The sequence below is a fragment of the Oenanthe melanoleuca genome, chromosome 1, assembly GCF_029582105.1.
Source record: "Oenanthe melanoleuca isolate GR-GAL-2019-014 chromosome 1, OMel1.0, whole genome shotgun sequence".
NCBI classification, from domain to species: domain Eukaryota; kingdom Metazoa; phylum Chordata; class Aves; order Passeriformes; family Muscicapidae; genus Oenanthe; species Oenanthe melanoleuca.
Window position 1 is genome coordinate 103,740,066 of NC_079333.1, and position 23,312 is coordinate 103,763,377.

Consider the following 23,312-nt stretch of genomic DNA (forward strand, 5'->3'; position numbering starts at 1 on the left):
ATGTGCATGGTGGAGAACCTGAGCAGAGAACTGGGGCCACAGCACTCTGTGTATGGTGTGTCCTTGGGCTGCTTCTGTTCCACAGGCACAGAACCACACAATGGTTTGAGTTGGAAGGGGCCTTAGAGATCATCTTGTTCCAATCTCCCTGCTCCAGAGATCCCCATCCAACCTGGCCCTGAACACCTCCAGATTCCTGGGCCCCATCACCATCAGAATTCCTTCCTAATTAATCTAAGCCTGTCTTCCTTCAGCTTAAGGCCTTTTCTATCACTGCATGCCCTTCTAAAAATCACTGTCCAGCTCTCTTGCAGCCCCTTTAGGCTGCTCTAAGATCTCCCTGGAGCCTTCTCTTCCCCAGGCTGAACAGCCCCAGTGCTCTCAGCCTGTCTCCACAGGAGAGGTGCTCCAGCCCTGAGACCACCTCAGTGGCTCTTCTCTGGTCTCCTTCCACAGCTCCATGTCCTTGGTGTGCCCAGCCCTGATTTCCTTAACCACTGACTGCTGTTAGGCAGCAGAGGGAAGGCAGCTTGGGGTACAGCTGTGTCCACCACCCCATGGGCTCTTACCTTTCTTGCTCCTTCACAGCAGGTTCAGAATTTCCTTTATTGTTTGTTTGGTGAGGTCTGGAAGAAAAATGGATTTTTGCCACCCTTACCCCTTTTTCCTAACAGCAACACCTGGAAAGCTTCCTTACCCCTCAGCTGCTCATCCTGGCAAACTTGGCACCACCACCTGCAGAGTTCAGGGTGTATCCTGATCTTCTTGGCCTTTGGCACCAGCACTGCAGGGCCAAGCAATGCTTTCATAGCTGTTCTTGGGAGTTCAGCAACACTCTCCTAACACTGGGAAGCTGATCATCCTGTTCAGAAGACATAGCACTCCTCCCCACAGCTCCTCTCTGGTGCTGTCATGCTTTGGCTTTGGCTAGCTGGTGTCAAGGCTGACTTACCTCTTTTCACATCCACTCTCTCATTAATTCACTTGCAGAACCAATCTTTTTTAAAGTTCTTTCCTTTTTTTTTTTTTTTTTTTTGTCATTTCAGAGGATGGTGAGAGATCAAATTCTGGTAAGGATTGCTTTAGAGATGCTGGTAAAACTGTTCTGCTGACACCACTGTAAAATTTAAAACTCTACCTTATGGTCAAAGTCAAAGAAGCATTTGGCTGAAAAAAGATTGTGCTCTTGAGGGGAAAGAATGAACAGCACAGATGCTGGAGTGCTAGTTCAGACAGTCAAATCATGCATCACACCCTGTGAACAGGCATCCAAACTGAAACTCACAGTTTCACTCCTCTGACACTTGTATTCTTCATGCATGATGTGTATTCTTTGCAGTGGATTGTCAAGACTGTGGGCTGAAATAGGAAAATTTTTCCTGTTTTGATTGCCTCCTGGTATTTTTTTGTTAAATAGGGAACTTTTTTGGTTAATTTCAAAGTGATGACTTTCAAACAAGTATTTTCACAGCTCTGGAAGTGACAAATCCTTGATGACATTTCCCTGGAGTAATGTTTCTCTGCCATCAAGCAAAAGCCTGGTCTGTCTCCAAGGTGAAAAAAGTTGCTACTCCAAGACTGTTGGACATTAAAAACCAGAAGGAGAAGTGTAGCAGGTAAGAGCATACATTCCTAAGAAGAACTGCAGGACATGGGCCTTAGTAATTATTGCCTATCTTCCACACTGATCACTGCTCCCTCACCATACTCCCTGAGGCAAGGACTTCCACGCTCCTGCTATCACCAATTTTCTCCTTGCTGCTGCTGAAAATCCATGCTTGTGTTGCCTTTGGCTAATGCTTTTTGTCTGTCATTGACACTTTTTTAGTGGAACTAAAAGGTAGCAGTGGCTTCCTTGTACACTTCCAATGAGAGGCTGATGTCTTTTATAATGGTTTGCAGAAATATATTTTGAACCAACTTTTGTATCAGTTGACCAATTTTAACCCCCAAGAGGAATTTTAGACAACTATCTGTTTGCAAAACAATATTTTATTAATAAAAAGAATTATAAACAGTAAGAAAGAAACCCCAGTTTTACACTGAATGAAAAATTCAAAATAAACTCCCAGAAATGTGTCTCTGTTCTTCACTCTCTGTACAAGAAATTCCACTAGGTAGTAAATACTACATCCACATTCATCCAGCTGTGGGGTGCCCAGCAGGAGGAAGGACTTGAACCTGTCAGAGCAAGTCCAGAGAAGGCCACTGAGGTGATCAGAGGGACAGAGCACCTCTCCTGTGAGGAAAGGCTGAGAGAATGGGGATTGTTCAGCCTGGAAAAGAGAAGGCTTAGGGGTGACCTAATTGCAGGCTTCCAGTCCCTGAACAGAGCCTACAGGAAAGATGGAGAGGGATTTTTTACAAGAGTCAGGAGTAACAGACAAGGGGGAATGGCTTCAACTTGTAAGAGAACAGGTTCAGATTAGATATTAGGGAAAAATTCTTCACTGTGCAGGTGGTAAGGCACTGGACTGGTACAAGCTGCCCAGAGAAGCTGTGGATGCCTCATCCCTGGTTGTGTTCAAGGCCAGGCTAGATGGGGCTCTGAGCAACCTGGGATAGTGCAAGATATCCCTGCCCACAGCAGCAGGGTCAGAACTGGATGACATTTAAAGTCACTTCCAACCCAGGCCATTCTACTATCTAAAGATGACTGAAAGTACAAAAGAGCATTGTGCACCCTTCTATGCAGAGCAGCTACATGGCTGGACAGATTCACCAATACACACAAAAAATCACATCAGTGATTAAAAATGCCATGCTTTGTGTAGCACCAAGGGGAGAATTATGTGGATTAAAAAAATTCACCTACAACTGCAGGCCCTGAAATGCTGAATTAGGGACATGACTGACCAATTTCTGCTTGCAATTTCATCTCATCTTTTCTCAGGGGGAATTTGTCAATAAGGGCAAAGAGCTCAGCTGGTGTTGCAGGGAAAGGGTAGCGTTCCTTGTCCATGCCGTGCTTGTCCATCACCACGATGTTGAAATTGTAATGGGGGATCCTCAGCAGCAGCCTGCAAAGTAAGGAACTGGTTTTGTTAAAGGGCACCACCAGCCTCTTGAGTCTGAGCAGAGAAAGGTGGGGATGGCCACAGGGGCTACACAGAGCTCAGCTGGTTTCAGCATTAACAAGGTGCCAGAGAAAGAGCAGGTCCCTGCATGGGCTGCAGGCTCTGCCTCTGCATTAGGGGAGTGTCAAGGTGACTGCACCCAGCTCTGTTCTCTGCCATTACCCACTGCTGTCACAAGAGTGAAACAGGGTTAAACAAAAAAGGTAGTATGAATATTGCCTAAAGAAAATCCTTCTGATGATGCTTGATTTATAAGTAAGACTATTCCTTTTCCTGGCTTTCCTTGATATAAAAATCACAGCAAGAAAAAGCAGGACAAAATTATTGGTATCTGCTTTCACTGCTACCTAATAATAACAATCCTCTGTGACTAATTTTAGAGGAATAAAAGCCACTGCTAATCATGGAGGAGTCCTTCTTCCAAAATGGTAGAAGTGGTCATTTAAACTCCTCAAGAAACAAAAGCTATATAAGTAACAAAAATTTATCTGTGGTGCTCTTTTCATCTTTTGCTTGAAGGAGTAATATACTAAAAGATCTTTACATATGCAGTCAACATCATTAGTGTGGAGTAAATAAATTCAGGCAGCCATGAGAGAATGAAAGAAAGCTGCCATGAAGAATAGTCTGGGGGGGATCTTGGAAAGGTGTGAAGCACCAAAATTGGCTTTCCTCAGCCTCCTAACAAGTCTGAGTGCTCTAGGCATAGTTTTGTCACAATCAGGGAGCCTGGCCATTCAATTCAAACTAAAATAAAGATTAAAGCCAAGCAATGATGATAGGAAACTACATTCATCTTGTGCCATATATCACCTAAGAAAAAGTGTTTCTAAAAATCCAAATGCTAAACTTCAGTGCTTTCCAAAGTTTTAACTGGGGTACCTGTGCTCATTAGCTTACTGAAATTCAGGACAACACTTTCATTCTTAGGAGTGTATTTCCTATTGATTTGAGCACCTTGCAGAACTGGAACGCTGTAATTCACACACTAAGCAACAAAAAAGAAAACATCAATGGAAAACTAACTTTCACTGAGTGCAGGGCAGGTCATACTATACCAATTTCTGAAATGTAGCTTCATTAAAGGTTATAGGGGATCAGGGAATGAGGTGTTAAGAGAATTTCTTATTTTCTACAGAGCCATGAGAAAACCATTTCAACTTTAATAGAAGTGTCTTTTTAAAAAAAAAAAAAAAGAGTGGTTTTGTGCTCTCCTTTTACTTTTATTGAGAACATTTTTTTTCAAATAATTTTTAAAAATCCCATCTTTGCTGTGTCAGCAATTTTCATTGTCTATAATTAAAACTTCTCCCTTTCCTCAGGCATATCACAGATTATGTTGCCTAAAATGCTCCTTGACTTTTTTCTAAACAGCTCTTTATTTTCCTGCCAACGAGGCCTTCACTTTTAGCTCTTTTTTCACTTCCTAGGAAATGCTGGCACTTGAAGTCTCCCTTTCAAGTGGAAACCAATCCTCTGCCAGTCTAAAACCAAGTCAAAACAGTTTAGGCACTTCAGTAAAACTGCTGATGCTGCAGTCAGGCTGGGGAGGCTGAGATAATTTCCTCTTTAAAATACTGCCCATCTCATTCCTACATGTGGGACTTCAGAGTTTCCCCTTTCACTGCTTCCCCTTTAGGCCTGGCCACAACCACCACCAGCCCTGTGCAGAAGATTGGCTGTCTCTGCCACTTGTGGCTGTCCTTGCAAAGGAGCAAGTCCAATACAAATACAGACAGACTCTGAAGTGTTTTCAGTGGCAGCACCCAAAAATACAAACACAGACATATTAAATATATTATTAATAAGTTATTGTATTTTAATTGTATTAAAATTAATTTCATACCTCTATTAAACAGAGAGCAAATTAATCCTAAAGTGTGCTCACCAATATCTACTTTCCAGTGTCTAGCTGTGTACATTAGAGTAGAATACACGTATTTGGAGAGTAAGATGCAGGGATCAAAAGCAATGCATCTTGCAGGATAAGGTGCAAATGCAACAGCAGTGAGAGCTTCCTTTACCTGAGCTGCAGGGCAAGTGATGGGGGCAGCAGCTTCACTCCTATCCTTCCTATCTGTGCTGGGAAGACACCAACCAACTCCACCACGGTGACGTGTCGCAGGTCCAACCCGCACTGTGCCGGCTGCGAGGGTTAAGAGCAGAAAGAGGGGGTTGGTTCTCCCTGAGAGAACAGGGGGATGTCTGGAGTGTGCAGCAACTGGTCACAGAGTCCCCTCTTCTTAGTTGAATGTTTTAAATTGATTTGAGAGCGTATTTTGCAAACACTCAGATTCTCATGGCAAAGAATGAGAGCTTCATGATTCAAGGGGAGGTTTAGCAACAGATTCTCAGATACTCTATGAAAACCAACACACAGGGACCACCTAGGAGAAATATCAACTTGTGTCTGCAGTTATATGAAAAGATGTCATGATATTAAGCATTGTACCAACAATCTAATTTGGAAATCAAACCAACTTATGTGAAATGGAAGTTAACTGCAGAAACTTTTCTTTCATGCCAACTCATTTGCCCACTGTCTAGAAGTGGAAAATGTACTATAGCCATTAAATTCAGTTTGATCAATATATTGTATTTTCTTGCTAATTTTATCTAATAGGGAAAAGGAGCTGGTTTTGTTCTTTTTTCTTAAATACAACTGTAATTTAAGCCAAAATTTAAGACACATTGTAACATTCATATTTCAGTGCTTATTTATACTGCATTTGTTATAAATTGTGAGAAAAAAAAAAAATAGAAACACTTGTAGCTGTCAAAGAATACAGGAGTGGTTCCTTTCCCTGAGGACACAGATAGACTTTGGAGATCTATCCCTAAGTCTAGCAAAAAGCCAACACGGGCATCACACCTGCAACACATAAGAAAAATTACCAAGTTTTGAGGTTTTTGGAACGAATCACCCCAGTGTTATCTCCAGCACTCTGGATGATTTCTGTGCTGTGTCTCTGGTCCTTTGTGGTTCTGGTGCACTTTTTATTTCTGAAGCTATTCTCACTTCCTTGCATTGTAGTTGCAAATTCTGTAAGCCTGGTCTGCATGAGCTGCTTAAGAGTTGAAGGGTTGGGTTTGGGTTTTTTTTAAACTTCTTTAGCAGCTGAGATAGGGAATTAGTATTGAGCATGAGTCAAACTAACTTGGGAAGGATGGAAGGGCCAGAATTGCCTGGGATTCAGTGACTGGTCAAAGGCAGCACAATCCAGAATGGAGCTGAGTTAGATACTGGGGGGAGATTTCAACCCAAACCCCTGTGAAAAGGATTAATCTAGAATCATGACTGCTTGAGCCAGATCTTCCAGTGGCTACAACAGAACAGCTTAAGTTTGTGGATTTACATAACACAGTGGAGCGTGTCCTCTTGTGTCTTTATTTAAGGAAAAAGAAAAAACCAGTTGCACATCCCCCTTAAATGTGTTTTACCTGCAGCATCCCCAGCTGCATCCTGTAGAAGAAGTTAGCTGCAGTAGGAGTTGAAATAATTAGCAGTCTCCGCTTCTCATAAAACTGATCCAGAAGTGCAGCTGCAGTCCTCACATTCACATTAATATTCATGGCTGGAATGAAATTAAAGCAAAAATGATGGAGCATACTGAAAACAGATCTATTTCTAGAGACAGAGTTAGCAGAAACACAAAAACAAAAAATACTAAAGAAGACATGGGTGAAATGCTGGCCCCATTGAAGCCAACAATTTTACTGTAGACTGCTCTAGCCTGCACACTGGAGTGACTCCAGAATGTGACATTTTGTGGAAAGCTTTGAGCTAAAACTAACTCTAGGAAAGAGCAGTCAAAGGTGGCAAAGGCTTCAGTCGTAAGTACAAACTGGCAGGGGAGACAAAGATGATGTTAAATTTCATATCTCTGGGACACTGGCAGCTGTATTCCATCCCACACCCCCTTCCCAAATTCCCACTGCCCTAAGAACCATTTTGCTGGATTCCTCCTGGCAGAGTGGTGAAATACTCACTTACGTGCACAGGTTGGCTCCACTCCTGACCACCCCAAATTGTACTGGCAGACTCGAGCTGGGCTTCCTTGCAGCTCATAGCCACCAATGCAGGAGAACTCACAGGTAGCCCCATAGTTATTTCCATCACCTGAGCACTTGATGTAGCCATTATCTGGGGCATTTAACTTCACACAGCGCCTGACTTTGAGCAAGAGAAAAAAAAAAAACAAAATGAAAGACTCCTTATGAATCACCACTGGTTACTAAGGTAGCACAGGTCAGTTGAATACCGGTATCAAAGACATTTTTCTGTTTGCTTTCTGTATTATTAGTCATGCACTTAAAAAACCCTAAACAACCAACCTGAACTCCCCCACCCCTCACTCTTATGTAAAATGAAACAGATGTGTAGGTGTATGCCTGTGACAAAAGGTCATGGAGCACAAAGGCCTGAAGCTGAAAACTATAGGTCACTTCTGTATATTCAACTCCAGAGGTTAACACCTGGACCTGTGAAAGGGCAGCCCTGCTTGAGAGATGTGAGCTTCAGCTGAAAAAAATGCCTTCACCTCCTTGTTTCAGCAGCTCACAGGCTATGCATCATGGAGAAACTAGCAAGAGGGAAGGAGTATGGACCTGGAGGCAGGGCTGATCAAAGCAGCTTCTTTCTCCTAGATGTGCAGGAATGCTGCAGACCTGGCCCCCAGGCTCTTCAGAAAGACTATGTTCTCCCTTTCAGAATCACCACAGGAGTTTATATACACAGACATATGCAGATAAATACAAAAATGAGGACATTTTCAAATTGCCTGCTAAGCAAGGTGCAAATCAGTGTCTGTACTTTCAGGGTAAAACACCATCCTTACCTCTGACTTTAACAAGAAATTTGCAAGTGCCTTTGTTTTCAGCTCTGTCGTACACAGTATACTGGATTTTGTGGTCGCCTTCTGGAAAATGTGACCCTGGTGGCAGGCCTTTCAAAATAACACTAAACCAAGAGATAAAACAGAACAGACATTCATAAATTCACCAGTATTTATTTACTCACAATGCTGTAAAAGCCTGAAAAGGGATGCTTGTGGCATGCCAGGATTGTCTGGCTGCCTGCAGGACTGAAGACTTGAGAGTAAGCAAAGGAAGAAGCTGGGCAGCAGCAACCAGAGTATTTAAATTTGCTGCCTATAGCCCACCCTGCTGAGACAAGGGGGTTAGAGAGGGCAGAGTCTGCTCCCTTCCTATAAAACAATTCATAGTGTAGCCAAGCCCATCATGCCCAGAGGAACTCAAACTTCCTTCTACTTACATAAGAAAAAATCAACACTAAGAATAAAAACTTCCAGCCTCTTACAGTGGGGATGTATTCCCACCTGGCTGCTCTGAACTGCTCCTATGATTGTCATTTGTGACTGTTAATATGTACAGAAATGAAGAGAAAGTGAGATTCAGTGTCACAGCAGAAGAGTGTAGTGACCCACAGCAGCATTTTCACCTGGAATTTGCCCCTGTCCTGCAAACAAGGTGGGAGAATTCAGAAGTATACAACATAATCTCAGTATTGAAGCAGAGAGCATCTAACCAAAGAGGCTTCCATGTAACGGAAAAGCTTTTGTACTCCTGAAACTGAAGGACTGTACATTTAAGAAAAGCACTGCACACTCTATAAAACAGCACAGTTTAGCAATATTTTATAAAAATAGAGATGTAATTTATGGAAAAGCTTCCACTGAGTCAAGATCTTGACTGAGCTGACAACAGTTTTTTTCGTATGACAAAGTCTACATGGGATATTCCCCATTTTTTTGCCTATCAGACCCTCCTTTGTCAAAAAGACTTAGAAATTTCTTCATTCTGACATTTTCCAAGGTTTTACTTTACCAGGTGTAATTTTTGATGTTGTTGTCACCGAATTGTTATGTCAGACCTTAAGGGCAATTAATTTTTTTATTACACAATGAATTCTTCTTTACAAAATTATTAAATTATAGCAGTAAAGGGCATTATTGTCTTTCATTGTTTTTTTGTATTCACATGAAACTGTAAACATCTTCAAGCTTAACAACTTTGAGCTTTTAAGCTTAACCAGTCCACTAATGTAATAACATAACTTGCTTTCTAAAAGAAACAGATTTCCATGCTCCTACCATTACAATAATCCAGACAGACTGACCTAAATCCTGCATGATAAAAATGGGAAAATCAGAGACAGTAGTACCACCAGAAGTACACCATATTCCTCTGGAAAATGGGACTGTGAAACCACACAAATGGACAAAGGAATTTTGAAGCGTTATGCCTAAATTCAGTGTTTAAATCCATCAAGGCTGCAAACAAGAAATGTTACTTTAAAGGTAACTGCAGAATCCTGGAACGTAAGTAGCCAGCACTACCTTAGGAAGAAACCTAAAGATATTATTTTGCAGATATTATTTTGGGTTTTTTTAAGATAGTCAAACTTAGCTCTTCTGCTACCTCCAATGCACTACTCTGCTTTCATTCTTACGTACAAAAGGTAACTTGGTAAGAAGAGGTAAGAAAACTTGATTATGAGACCCACAAAGAAGCTCTGCAAAACTTCCCAGGTGCAGTAAAAAAGCTGATTTGTTTATTCTAAATAACCACAACTGGGTAACCAGCTCCTGAACAACTCACCTCCAAATTGCCACCTTTTCCAGTTAAACATGCAATTCTTTATAGAGCGGTGGTATCTGACAGCAGTAAAAAAGCATCTTGGATGAATGAAGGGAGAAGGATACCTGGCCTGCTGAACTGCTCTAAAAGAGTAATTTTATGAGAAAGTGCAGACGTGCAGATTGTCACCTACTCGGTGAGAATGCCGTCGGCAGTGTCCCGCCCCTCCGGGGTGTCCCAGAACACTCTGGCTGTCAGCTTGTTGGGCTCCGCCGTTTTCTCCTTCACGCTCGGGCACTGGATCCTCGGAGGCTCAGTATCTGTGGAAATGAGAGTCACAGAAAAGGGCACTGGAGCATCTGCATTTTCCTCACAGCTCCTTCCCTGCTGTAAGGGTAACCCAGGACCATCCCCAGCTGGCCTCCTCAGCGCTGGATTCATCCCAGCCAAGGCACGTGGAGCTTCTATGTCTCACCTTTTTGTAAGAAGAGCTGTCAATGATCAGCCCTTTGCAATGCAAAAAACCCAACTGAAAGTAGTTACTGTAAATTTCTGTACATAGTTCAGTTAAAAAGTAAGGTTGACAAATGGATGGCTTTGAACTCCATCCCTCCATGAAGGACAGCTGTCCAAGATCACACCCAAGGAGCCTGGATGTTCTTTTTATCTGCATTCTTTTCTTTGTCCACCTGGGCAGTAGTTAATGTGATTAAGAGCATTTTTAAAGCACACTGAACATCAATCTGTCTCTGTATAGTAACTTTGAGTGTTATTCTTAACACGCTGGTTATTTTTCCTGCAGTAATGGCAAAATGAGAAACAACATGTCAGAAGACTGACACAATTACCATTTTGTGGAGGATCAATGCTGCTTTGATTTTTTCCTAGTAACTCTTATAATAATGTCTTACATCAGTAGCCAGCACTACTAGGACAAGAATCCTATCAATACAGCCTCAGGATGTGACAAAAGGATCACTTAGCTTGGTGACAGCCATTTACCACATCCTCTGTTATACAACCAGCAGGAAAAGGCAATCTCTTCAGATGAAAAGACAGTGACATTTCTCAATCTTCTAGAGGAAATATCTATTTCAATACATGTTACAGTGCATTAAAGATATAATGGAAATATTATTCAAGTGAATATTGGCATTTTAGCTAACTGATAACCAACACTAGCTGTACATTGATTTTTCTTTTAATTAAAATTATTTCAGCAACATGAGGGATATCCTTCCTCTTAGAGGGTGGGGACAGGAGACAGTCTGCTTTGTTAGGGACAGAATACTCACTAACCATAAGGATTTCTGTAAGCCACTGCTAGAACATATCTAATTTTTTAAAAAATTATCTTTTTTTTTCCTTTTAATGAATATATGTTTAACTACTGAAAGGCCTTATGTCTTTCCTACATGGATCTTCACTGCTGCACTGCAAAGCCCACGTAATTTAGTGCAAAAGTGCTACACAGTACAACTGCAGTATAAAAGGGTAAAGGAAAGCCCCTTGTTTTCAAGAGCACTTTAAGGTCAGGTCTGAAGTAATTTTAGCCATACTCAATGCCAAAAGCTGTGCAATCCCCAAGACACTTCCATGAATGAAGCTTACCAGCTCCATGCCTCTGATCACAAGTAGCATCCCTACTGTGCACAGTGCAACTAATTGTATATCAAAGTTAAGAAATTATGCAGCCTTTTTGCCTTTGTATTTCATTGCTCCCCTCAATTTCACTCCTCAGCTGAAAGTGAGCTGTTCAGCCAGTCCTCTCCTGGCCACTGTGCAGGCTGCAGTTCTGCAACTTCTGAATTACACCAAGGAACAATTGAACAATTAAGGGTTCAATTGCAAACATCATTATACTGTTAGAATTATGTCTGGCCACAATTATGTCTGTGATGTCTGGTCACAAAAAAAATCTCTATCCTGCCTATCAAGAGGCCAAAATATAACCTTATGAAAGTCTGCTAACAGCAGATCTCACTATTTGCATATAGGAACTGTGTGTACACAAGTTTTGAAGGGACCTTCTACAAACTATGTGGTACTACCACAACTTAAATCTTAAATATTACTTTTACTGGGTTATTGGGACCTGTAATCCTAGGCAACAATTGGGACTTGAAACCCTATGCAGGAACTACTCCACATTTTTTGAATAAAAAAGAAATGTTAGTGTTAACTTAGCCTCTTTTCTTTGCTGCTTAAGGTACTTGCTTACTTTACTCTGCAAGACAGCATCCTTTGTAAATAAGCATACTATCTCTGCAAACAGATGAGCTTCAGAAAGTGCCAGGAAATACAGAGGACAATATTTTACCATTTCCAAACTTAAAAGGTTTGTTTTTCTTCCTCTGCCCACACCACTGAGAAGGACAAAGCTTGTTTTAGCAAACAAGAACAAGAGACACCACAAACAGTCTAGATCTAAGCAGCTCATTTCTACATTTGTACAATACCAAGTAACAGGAAACCTGAAAATTATTTTATGAACATAAGGCCACAGTGGAGAAGCTCTAAAGCCATTTGCCAACCTAGACTGAGACACAGGCATAATGAAGAAAACCAAGTTATCATACAAACAAGACACTAAGCACAAACATTCTACCACCCACATGCTTTAAATTACTGGTAGCTATTTCAGATGGCCAAAAATTACTTTCCTTTGTGGGTGGCTGCTGAAGCTTTTATCATAGGCTTCCCAGAAACTGGGCCAGCAGGCTGAGACTTCACTACGTGCTGAAATGTTTGCAGTCAGGAAAGTTAAATCTCAATGTTTATTTCTTTAGATTTATGTATATAGAGATACTTCTTCCAGTCGAGGTTCCCAAGAGACTGCTGACTATGAAATGAAAATTGCTGGCATAACTAGAGTGAACTAGGCTGAAATTTAAATCAGCTCACTGCAACCAAGCTGGTAAGTACAATCCATTCGCATTCTCTGGATATATTCGAAGACCATGATCCCAAGGAAGAAAAATGCAGACAATATATTTACTTTCAAAGCTGTTTTTAATCATTAAGCAGAAGAGAGTGAGACAGATTCCAGCACACAGAACATGCTAGAAGAGCAGCACAGTAATACCAGGCTACCAAGGAGCCACTCAAGTATCACCAAGGCTATTACAAGCATTGCAAAGTGCTGGCCATTTACACCAGACTCATCTCTATTAAGTGCTAATGCTTGGCCACTGACTTTGGACTGAAAGTACTGAGTGACAGAACACTGCACCCTTGGTTTTCTGCTTCCTTAAGAGGAACAGTTGTATTTTCTGCCCATGAAGTGGATAAAGGCCGTTTGGAATCAGTGTGTGCAGGCCTTGGCACTGGCAGGCACCTCGGGCTGCAGCCCAGGGTCCACTCACCGAGGCAGGCGGGCGGGCGGCCGCTCCAGGCCTTGCTGTCCGTGCAGGTGACGATGCGGTCCCCCTTCAGCTGGTACCCTGGGGAGCAGTAGTACTCACACCTGGAGCCAAAGTAGGCACCGTCCACACACTTGAAGCCCCCGTTGGTCGGCATGGACAGGGTAGGGCAACGCTTTTCTGGAAAAGGAAACGAAGACTTCTGGAAACCTGCTGCCCTCCCTTTACAGAAATGCACATGTAGGATATTACACAGAAATAAAAACACAGCTGGAAAACAAGTGGGAGAAAGTCTTGTTCTATGTGAGGCTTTTCCACACTGTTCTCATTAGATGCATCTCAAATTTAACTCTACATAGGCGTTATGGCCTGATACAATATTTATATCAGAAAAGGGATGACAAGTACCTATTCCTCTCTTCTCAGAAAAAGTTTTATTGTAAGAGTCCATTTAGTAACCTGGTAAAAATTGTGTCAACTTAGAAAGTCTAAGATGGGCAATATTTTAAAACAGCTTTATGGCTCTGTCATAATACTATTCCCACAAACCACATTGATAAAATATAAATAAAAAATATACATAAAATATTCCCTATCTGCCAAGAACGTTTGTACCACCGAGATGCCTGTCACGTCATGTAGCCCTGTGAGATCCTCAACAACAAACTAATCTACATATCCAAGCACACTGCCAACCTTTAAAAGAAAAAAAAAACAAACCAAAAACAATCAAAAGATCAGTTTCAATGGCAAATAAGGATTTACTGTCTGAACACAAGTCACACATGGATATTTTGCAAGCACTTACGTTTGCACAGCACCTTCCCAGACCAGCGTTTGCTTGACTGACAGATGAGCTGGTGGGGGCCGTGCAGTTCGTAGCCCTTTTGACAGCGAATATCACATCTTGTGCCCAACACATTCTTGTAATATTCCCCTTGAGGTGTCCTGCAGTTTGCATAACCATGTTTCACTTTAATGGGGGAGCACCACGGTGTTTCTGGCACAGAGAAGAAAAAAAACCCCATACATAGCAATTAGAAAAATGTGAAAGTCCAGACACAAATATAAAATCACTGCTTAATCAAGGTCACAGAGAAGAAAAGGAAAAAACCCTCTTATTTAAAAAGCCACCAATCTTTAGAGTGGAGAACACTGCAGAGGTACACACACATGAGGAGGTCAGCCCTCTAAAGACTGGAAGCTTTTTTTTTATGACAAACATTAAAGATTGTAGCCATTATATTGGAGGGGTTGGGAGGGCAGGTGGGGTTTTATATGCTTTTTGTCCACGGAACAAGTGTGCCACCATGTGGGCAGTTTGATGGCAACTGGGCTGTTTTTCCCTCTTGCTTCTAAGCAGACATATCTAACTGTCTTTGATAAGAGAAGTTTGCATTAGGAACATCTTGGTCTAGTTGCAGTTGTCATTTTTCCACATTTAGCTTAGTGCTCATTAAAAAAATTAAGCTCTGCTTTCATAATAATCTGTGCCTTGTAAAACTCAGTGATGGTTCAAGCTCTCCCACAGTTAGAAGATACCAATTACATAAATCATATTGCCAATGTGTCACATTGAACCTGCTCAAACTGAACCTTTATTAACCTTTATAACCAGGGCTATGCTGTAAACTATTCAGGATATGGGTACCCTCACCTTGTGAGGATTTACCACCACACTGTGGTGCTGATGAGAACAGTATCAAGTAGAGACTTCCCTTCCCAGCCAAAGTTTCACATTCTTTATTTTAGCTTTGACAACAGGGTGCACCAAGAGAGCAGGCAGCTCCTCAGAGGGAGTTTCCTACACAAGGAGTGACTAAGCCTGACTCTTTCTCAGATCCAAGATTTGAAAAGCATCTATTGGGATAGGAGAGAGGGAGGAAGAGAGGGATTGCGAATCAGAAAGGTAAAGCTGAAAAATCCTGAAATCTTGTGTGACAATGTGTGACATGAGGGAGGGGCATGAAAAAACATTTGAATTTTGCAAGAAAGGTGGGGAAAAAACCCCTAAACAAACAAAACACATGAGTTTCAGCCTTCATACTTAAAAAGTCACAAACAACACTAAAAAATTTTCTAGATCATGTTTGGCAGATGTTCACTTCTAGCTCAATTCCAATAGTTCTTAAATACATTTTCCTACACTACTTGGATCAGCTCCACACATAAATAAACAGCAAGCAATACAGAATTTCTTATACATGGAATATTTATATTCAGTGCACTGTGTCTCTAGGACATATTTACACTTTCCTAATGGAAACTACACTTTACATCTGTATTTTGCAGTGCTGGTCCTGACTAAACACAAACAGCATCTGCAGACTAAAATCAGAGACTAAATATCAATCTTTTGCCTAGATCAAGGGTGCATTTCCTCTAAACTAGTCCAGTTCTGAAGCAGTTGTACTGTGATATGTTTATTCTTATCTTTCACCAATACAAGTAAAAACCCTTTGCAAAGATGTGTAGGTGGAATTATTCTCAGTGTCACCAAACACACAGCAATTGAGGCACACGACACAAGCAGGACAGTCTAACAGCACTCCTCAGGTTAAGGCAGAGTACAGTTCAGCTTTTTGCCTAAGCCACACAATCATCCCAGCTCTGCTTCCTCCCACCTACAAGCCTGTTTTCTCAATGTCAAATACACCCTCTGCTCTTTACCTTGCAATTATGCAAAGTGCTTTGGTGGAGAGTGGGTTTTGGTTTGGAGGTTTGATTTTTTTTAGAACTATTTCCTGTCCTTCACCCTAATCTCTACCCCACAGCTCCCACAACACATTTAAAAAATTCCCACATCCACTGACTAGGACCATTTTGTTGAGGGGCTGTATCACAGTGGCTCCCATTTTTCATTCTTGTTGTGCACCACATTAAAGCTGACACAAGAGATGAGGAGTGTGAGCTAATGGGAACAGAAATCAACTGCTGAAAAACTGAGTGATGCCAACACCCAGCTCTGCTTCCTTAACTGCTAGCCCAGGGCTGCTGGTGCAGTCTCAGGCACCACCTCCAACCTCTCTGGGGAATCCACACATCTTGGATTCACAGCCTCTGTCTCATTCACCTCCTGGACAAATCCTCCTGCTCCTGAGCTTTCCAAAATCTCTGCTTCAGTGGTCTCATGCCCAAACTCTCCAGCTTTTCTGTCTCACTTGCTCTACCTATGCCCTGAGACCTCTAAACTTCAATTAATTTACACATCCAAACTTGTAAGATCTCCTTAACTAAGAACTCAGCTTCAGATTTTCTGCAGAATAGCTTAAACCTGAAGTTACTAAGAAAACACTGCCTGCACAGGCAGGATTGGGTGGATGAAAACTCATTTGGGCTGAGTTTTCACCCCAGCCAGTTATGTAATCCTTCAGCAAATTAGTTCAAGACATTTATGCCTTGAGTTTTCCACATGTATAAACTCCAAATGCACATTGCTGACTTCCTTTGTAAAAGGTGTTAAGACAAATATGCTTTGCAACATGATCAAGAGGCTAATAAAAATAAAATAAAGATGGCAAAGAAGATGTGTCAGGTATTTCAAATTGCCTTGAGTTTTTCTGCAAATTTTTGTGGTTTTACAAACACACCTGACTTGAATAAACAGCTACCTATATATATATTAAAAATAAAGGTAGCTAACAAGTAAAAAACGCAGTTTAATGCACAAACACAATACTGAAAATGTAAAAGCCTTTCCCATAGTGTTGTTGCAGCTACAGTGGTTTACAGAGAAAAACAAAGCAAGCTCCTAGATGAGGGCAAAATGCATCTTACACTGGACCAAACGATTCTGCCAGAAAGAAGAACAAAAGCAAACATGCTTTTGGATGCAGATAACTTGAACAGCTTATGAGGAACATCTGTTTGATTAAAAACATTACAATGCTTACTCTAGAACTGATTGTAACGAGAAGAAAGTGGGTGAGGCAGGATTTACAAACCATTTACAAATATTGGGGGTTAGACCAAGTGATACTGCTGGAAAAAAATCCAGCTAACTTGAAAAGCACATCAAACAATACAAAAAAGTTTTAGATCAAAGTTTGTTTATTTTAAAGTGAAGGCACATATTGATTTTCAAAGGCTAAGCAGCTACATAGAGCACTTGTGGAATATTAGGTTTGTGTGAGGCCCCAAGGGGTTACACAAGCTGTTCCCTGCCTCAAGGCTTTGGGGATTATAAAATCTGAAGGTTTCCCAGACATCTTTTCTGGAATTTCACCATCTATACCAGGCTCTGTTCACCCAACTGAAATTTGAGTTTTCAGGTACCAGGACTGATATGTAAAAACTGTTTTTTTGTTTAACAGAAAGTTTGCACTTCAGGACAAAAAACGAACTAAAAAGTCCCTCAGCAATTCAATAGTCTGAATATTCACTTAGTAGTAAAACATTCCTGAGACTCAAACCTGTGTTTGAAACCACTGGAAAACAGGCAGCAAACAGGCTGAAGCCCCAGTGTTACCTTTAGAGCAATGGATACTGCTTGATCATTACAGCACCTGAGAAAACATATTAGGAATGAGGATCATCAGAGCAGTGAGCTGTGATGAACACAGGAACTGCTGCATTCAGGAAACCTTTCCTCATGAAACATGATCAGAGATGCCAAGAGGCAGGAAGGAAAGCACTTTTTAGAGCATCATCTCCTCCAGCCCCTTGGTCCTGGTTTAAACACCAGCCTCAGCTGAGCCCTTCCTTCACAAATTGCATGTCAAGTGACCAGCTTGCCTGCTGCTACACCAGCCAACAGAGCTGATGGTTCACCAGAGAGGAAGGGAAAAACTCCTTTAAAATGCTGTAGGCACAGAAAATCTTGGCCATGTTTCTCTGGAAAACTGATCAAGTGGGAAAACATCCAGATGAAGACAAAAGGGTTTAGTAGGAGGCTGATTTTCACCCCTTCCAGTAAACTGCAATGTTTTGTTTGCAGATGTCAAAGAGGATGAATCTGTGTGCTCGCTTGCAGACGTGTAGGAAGAAAAAACAAAACAATGCTGCTTACATATGTGAATATCAATTTCGAAAATCCATTCAGTTCCTGTTATTGGTAAGTTTTATTTGCTAAGAAATGAGCCACACCCAAAATGCTGGACTGCACATCTGAGGAGAAGCTCTGAAGATTGCTACACAGCCCGTTTTTCCCTGCTTTGTCTTTCTCTACTCCCTTCCCCGCCAAACCAACATAAAGAAATATGCTAATGAAGAATCAGCCTTTTCTGTTCCAATGCTTTATACTCTTAGATTCACATTGTCTGTTCCTCAACATTTAGCAGTAGTGCTTCCAAACTTGGGGCAGTTTTTAATATCTGTGTGAACGAGTCATTATGTTTCACTTACCCTGGTGACATTTTGGCTGACATGAGTACAATCCATTTTGGATCACCATACAAAAGGAATTTACACAGAATCCACATTTTAACTACTTGCCTGCCCTGGCATTGATTTATCTTCATGATCTCTGAGTTCTTTTTCAATGTGTCTGCAGAGAATCACATGTTAAAAGGCAAAGAAAAATGACTTAACCTAAATAAAGCTTTACAGAATTTTTCATGCATGTTTGAAAGCAAAATTTTATACCTGAGAATTTTATTAGGAGGAAGATGAAACATTTATGAAAACAGCAACATAGTCATAAAAGCTCTGCTTTCCCCTTGGCTGTTCATAAATGTCTGAATTATTTTATGACTTACCTCTGATACGGCCCATTGATTCTTTGCAGAGAATCAATAATGTACAACAAGACACCAATGACCAGTATTTTCAAGTAATCAAAAGAATGGCAACTTTAGTATCTCCATAGATTAATTTACTAAAAAGAAACACAGTTACCACTTAAATGACAAATGAAATGTTATGTTTTTTTAATGTCTAGGCTTCTGAGGGATTTTGGCAGAGAAGAATGATATTAAGACAAAAGCAGACTCTTTAGATAATGGATACAGCAACTGGAAGATTTACTAGTAGTAGCAAAAAACTTCTCACTCTTGCTGAATGGCAAAGGATATCTTCCAGAATAGGGAATAAAACCTAAATTTGCTTTATAAACATGTCAGTCTGTTCACTCATCCAACTGCATAATTTGATTTTGGAATGCACACATGCATTTATTTGTTAAACACACTTCACTTGGCACTTCAGGTAGCAGATTAACCTGAAATGCAAGCAATTTTATGGAAAGTAAAAAAGCTATGAAAATCAAGTTCTCTTGCAAGTACTTCTATACATTACCATCAGTAAGCCCAGGTTTCGAGTCAGCTTATCATTGATGGTTTTGTTAGCATGTATGGATAAGAAAGAGAACCTCTTCCTGATTTTCATAATTCAACAACCTGCTCTCCCAGGAGCAAAGGCAATGTAAAAGTTACTTACTTGGGTGCATGAAATAGTTGTGATCAATATTTGGTCTAATTTCCATTGTTAAAAACAGCAGAAATTAAATCTTGATCTAAATATCCATGAGAAAAAACATGGAGCTGGATCACCAAGATTGTATAATCCATGAAAAGAAAAAAGAATGAAGCTTTCTGTCAGCAAGCAGTTGATCCTCTTTAGCACATAAGCAAAGCATTCACCTTTGTATCTACTGCGTGCATAAACATCCTCATCATCTTCAAGGGGTGAATATCCCGATCCTACAACACAAAATAAGAGAAAAAAAACTGCAGCAAGAAAGGAAATGTAAATTAAAAATAAAAGACAGCTTTGAGAAAAGACATGCAAGATTAGGATGCAATAATCTATGCAATGTCATCAGCAGGGGCTTCTCTGAAGCTCAGAGTCATAGCAGACCCACTTTATAGTGAATTTGGAAGGGGCAAATTGATTTGATAATCAAGTCAACACTAAATTTCTCCTAGAACAATGTTGTGCAATGTTAAATGGCACGTGCCAAAGTACAGCTCCTCTATTACAGAAAGCCCATGTACCATGTAGGTGATCTATGGGCAGAGAGAGCAGAGCAGGTACAGGTGAAGGACTTCATCAAAGGCTTCACTATAAAGTGGTTCCTGATAGTGAAATTGCTGTTAAGTGTCAATGATTGTTAACAGCCATCAGGCCCAACAGCAAAAGTGAAATGTAAATAACTCAAATACAACCACCCTTAATGACCTGGAAGATCCTCACACTGAGAACAAGACATTGAAGTACAAGACCTGCAAATGCAAGTTAGACTCAAATCAAAAACACGGTTTGGTTTCAAGCATTCTTCTGGCGTTGTTCAAATAAAGACACAACAAAGCTCCATACTTTTAAAACCCTGCACAATGGTTGAAAACTTAAAATAAAGGTAGAAGCTGCTTTCTGAAAACCAGAAACCAGTTAGAGCACTACTACTCAAATAATCCATCAATAAAACAAAGAAGTTGGCAAGAAAGTCTTCAAAATTCCCTAAACAACACTTATTTAAAATTAGCTACTTCAGAGCATGAAGTCTAGTTACATTCTAGAAACATTTTTTTCTACAAAGAAAGGCTCATACAAATTCCCCCTTTGAAATATCCATTTAAAAACCTTGCATGCAATAGGCAGGTACTCAGGGGCCACAGGAGCTTCCCACATGGTATCTCAAGTTACAGCATTTGGGGTTATTTCATCACCATTTGTTGATGTCTGAGACTATGTCTGTGCAAGCCGCTGCTTAGACAAAAATATTTAATTTAGGCACCTCAATAAGCTAATGATTCCATGTGCAAAGCATACAACTGCTCAGCAACCCAAGAGTTTGATTTCTGTCAACATCTGTCAACACAGTTCATTTCTTACTAAAAAAAACCCCAAAATATCTGCCCAGAAAATGGTGAAATCTGATTTCTTACTGTACCAGACTCAAGAAGACCCAGCCAATGTATCTGCAGCTGCTCCATGGGAGCATCTTCCCCAGCATTGGATCACTGGGAATCCCTCCACCAGTTTGAGCTGGGACCTGAAGAAGTGAATTTCCAAGCAACTTCTCCTCTAAAATTGAGGGATTTATACATGACAAAGTATTGCTATCATTTAGAATAATTTCTCTGGATTTTTTATATTTACTGTTGAAATTCAATTTTGATACTTAAACACTGACTTCTGAACATAAAGCCAAACATTTCTTGTACTTGAAATTTGACTGCATAGCAAAAAGAGCAACCTGTGATCCCTGAGGGCTTCAGGAAGACCTTGATATGTAAATGAATACCTCTCTAAGCATCACTTTTTCTGCCAGAAATTGGAATACTCTTAGCTTTGAGGGTTATAAAACTGTTACCTCAGTATTATCACTATTAATTTTCCAATTATTAGTGATAACTCTAATGCAGTGTTATCACTAATGTTACTAAAATGGAGTGATTTTACCATTTAAAATTAGTAAATCTTAGAATTATGTGAACTCTTATGCATTTGCCTTTCCTTAAACAAGAAACAATTAAATGCTTTCGAAAGTTTTCTAAGAAAAACTGGCCATAAAGAGTTACTCACTACTTTTGCCCTGAAACAAGGCTCTCTTGGTAGAGCTCAACATCTCTCATTTCCAGCTCATTTTCCAGCTCAAAATGAGAAGTGAGTCAGGTCTTTTTCCTAACAATCAATGTTTTCTTAATAACCACAACAGGCTTGGTTTGGGGAGCCACAAATCAAAGTGTTTCTGCTTCACATACGTTCAAAACTGGCTACCAAGCCACGTAAGGACACAGCATTGTTCTGTGCTGGAAGTGCTAAAATTACCACAGCTCAGGGTATAGAAGGTCCTGCCAAAAACAGCTGTGGACTTTGTTCTGGCAGATGTCAAGCAAAACACATGAATTAACACTTTTATTTTAAGATTCAGCTATGGGTTTACACTATTCTATTTATGTCAGAAAAAAGAAAGATTTCTTCATTCACGAAATAAATTTCTGTCCCCATCACAAAGGTTCACCTGTACTGGTCTGATGGCAAGATCAGGGCACAAGAAAATAGTGCCAAGCCAGGCACTGCATACACACAAACAGCCCTTCACATGCTATAAATCCTTTCTAACAGAGTAAAAGAGGGAATGTGACACTTAAGAAGAAGAAGAGCTATAAACACTTGCTTTTCCAGGACTCACATAAGAATTATTTACCTCTCTGAGTTTAATTTAGAGTAAGCTAGAGGCAACAACAGTATAGCACATTAAGCCAACCTGAAACTTTTCAGTTTACTGCCCTGAAATAGCACAAGTTCTGGAACCAAGTCCTAGAAGGAATTGCTGAGGGAGCTGGGGTTGTTAAACCCGGAGAAAAGGAGGCTCATCACTCTCTCTAACTCCCTGAAAAGATGCTGGAGCCAGGTGAGCTGTATCTCTTCTCCCACGTAATAACCAACAGGACGAGAGAGAGGAAACAGCTCCAGGGAAAGTTTAAAATAGTTATTAGGAAAAATTTCTTCACTGAAGGGGTTGTCAAAAGCATTCGAACAGGCTGCCCAGGGAAGTGACTGAGTCAGTATCCCTGCAGGAATTTAGAAGACACTAAGATGCGGCACTTAAGAGACATGGTACAGTGGAGTATTAAAAAGAGACATCTTGTAATCATTTCACAATCATAATTTTTGGGGTGTATAAGCCCGTATCTTCAGCTTCTGTAAACTGACCTTACCCCAAAGAGCACCTGAAAAAAGTGTGTCAGGAAACAGGGCTCGTAACTCATCACTCTGTCTGCCTTAGAGTACTTTTTATGCTGCTAAACTAATGGAAAATTTGGCTTCTAACAATCCTGATCAGAACCTTGAAGGGAGATTCTGAGGAAGCGTGGCCTTATGCCACTGCAAAGCTCCGGCACAGCGGAGAACACGGTTCGTGTGGAAAGCAGAGCTCGGTGCTGTCATTTCCAAACCAAGACCCACTGCAGCGGCCCCGGCCCCGCTCCCGGCCCGCCGCCCCTTCCTCCCCTCCTCACCCTCGTACTCCAGGCTGGCCCGGGCGCCCAGGGCGAGCAGCGCGGCGAGGCGCAGCCAGCAGCTCCCCATGCTCCTCACGGCGGCTCTGCCCGGCCCGAAGGGGCGGCAGGAGGAGGAGGAGGAGGAGGAGGAGGAGGAGGAGGAGGAGGAGTGGGACGGGGACATTCTGCCAGCGGCTCCCGCCACCGCCCGAGTCTCCTCCTCCCGCTGCCCGGCCCCGCCTCGCCTCGGGTGCTCGGGGCGCTGTGCCGGGGTGCGGTGTCGCCTGTGCCCTGCGTTGTCCCCTCAGAGATGAGCGGGGTCCCCGCTCGCTCCGTGAGCCCGGACTGGCTGCGCCGGCCCCACCTCAACCAGGGCACCGAGCGGGCCG

At 41.4% G+C, this 23,312-nt stretch overlaps 1 protein-coding gene across 2 annotated transcripts; it reads right to left on the reverse strand.

The window, feature by feature from the left end:
• Positions 1-1,972: 1,972 nt before the first annotated feature.
• On the reverse strand, positions 1,973-23,084 carry SRPX (sushi repeat containing protein X-linked). Of its 2 annotated transcripts, XM_056502054.1 has the most exons (10): positions 22,942-23,084; positions 19,618-19,677; positions 13,848-14,039; positions 13,043-13,219; positions 9,871-9,997; positions 7,916-8,037; positions 7,072-7,251; positions 6,519-6,652; positions 5,102-5,223; positions 1,973-3,020 (listed from the first exon to the last, which is right to left on the reverse strand). In XM_056502054.1, exons 1-10 carry the CDS (start codon positions 23,009-23,011, stop codon positions 2,840-2,842), a joined length of 1,365 nt encoding a protein of 454 aa, XP_056358029.1. In that variant the 5' UTR covers positions 23,012-23,084; the 3' UTR covers positions 1,973-2,839. The 2 variants fall into 2 exon arrangements, with proteins under 2 accessions (XP_056358029.1, XP_056358037.1); XM_056502062.1 differs by lacking the exon at positions 19,618-19,677.
• Between the last annotated feature and the right edge of the window lie 228 nt (positions 23,085-23,312).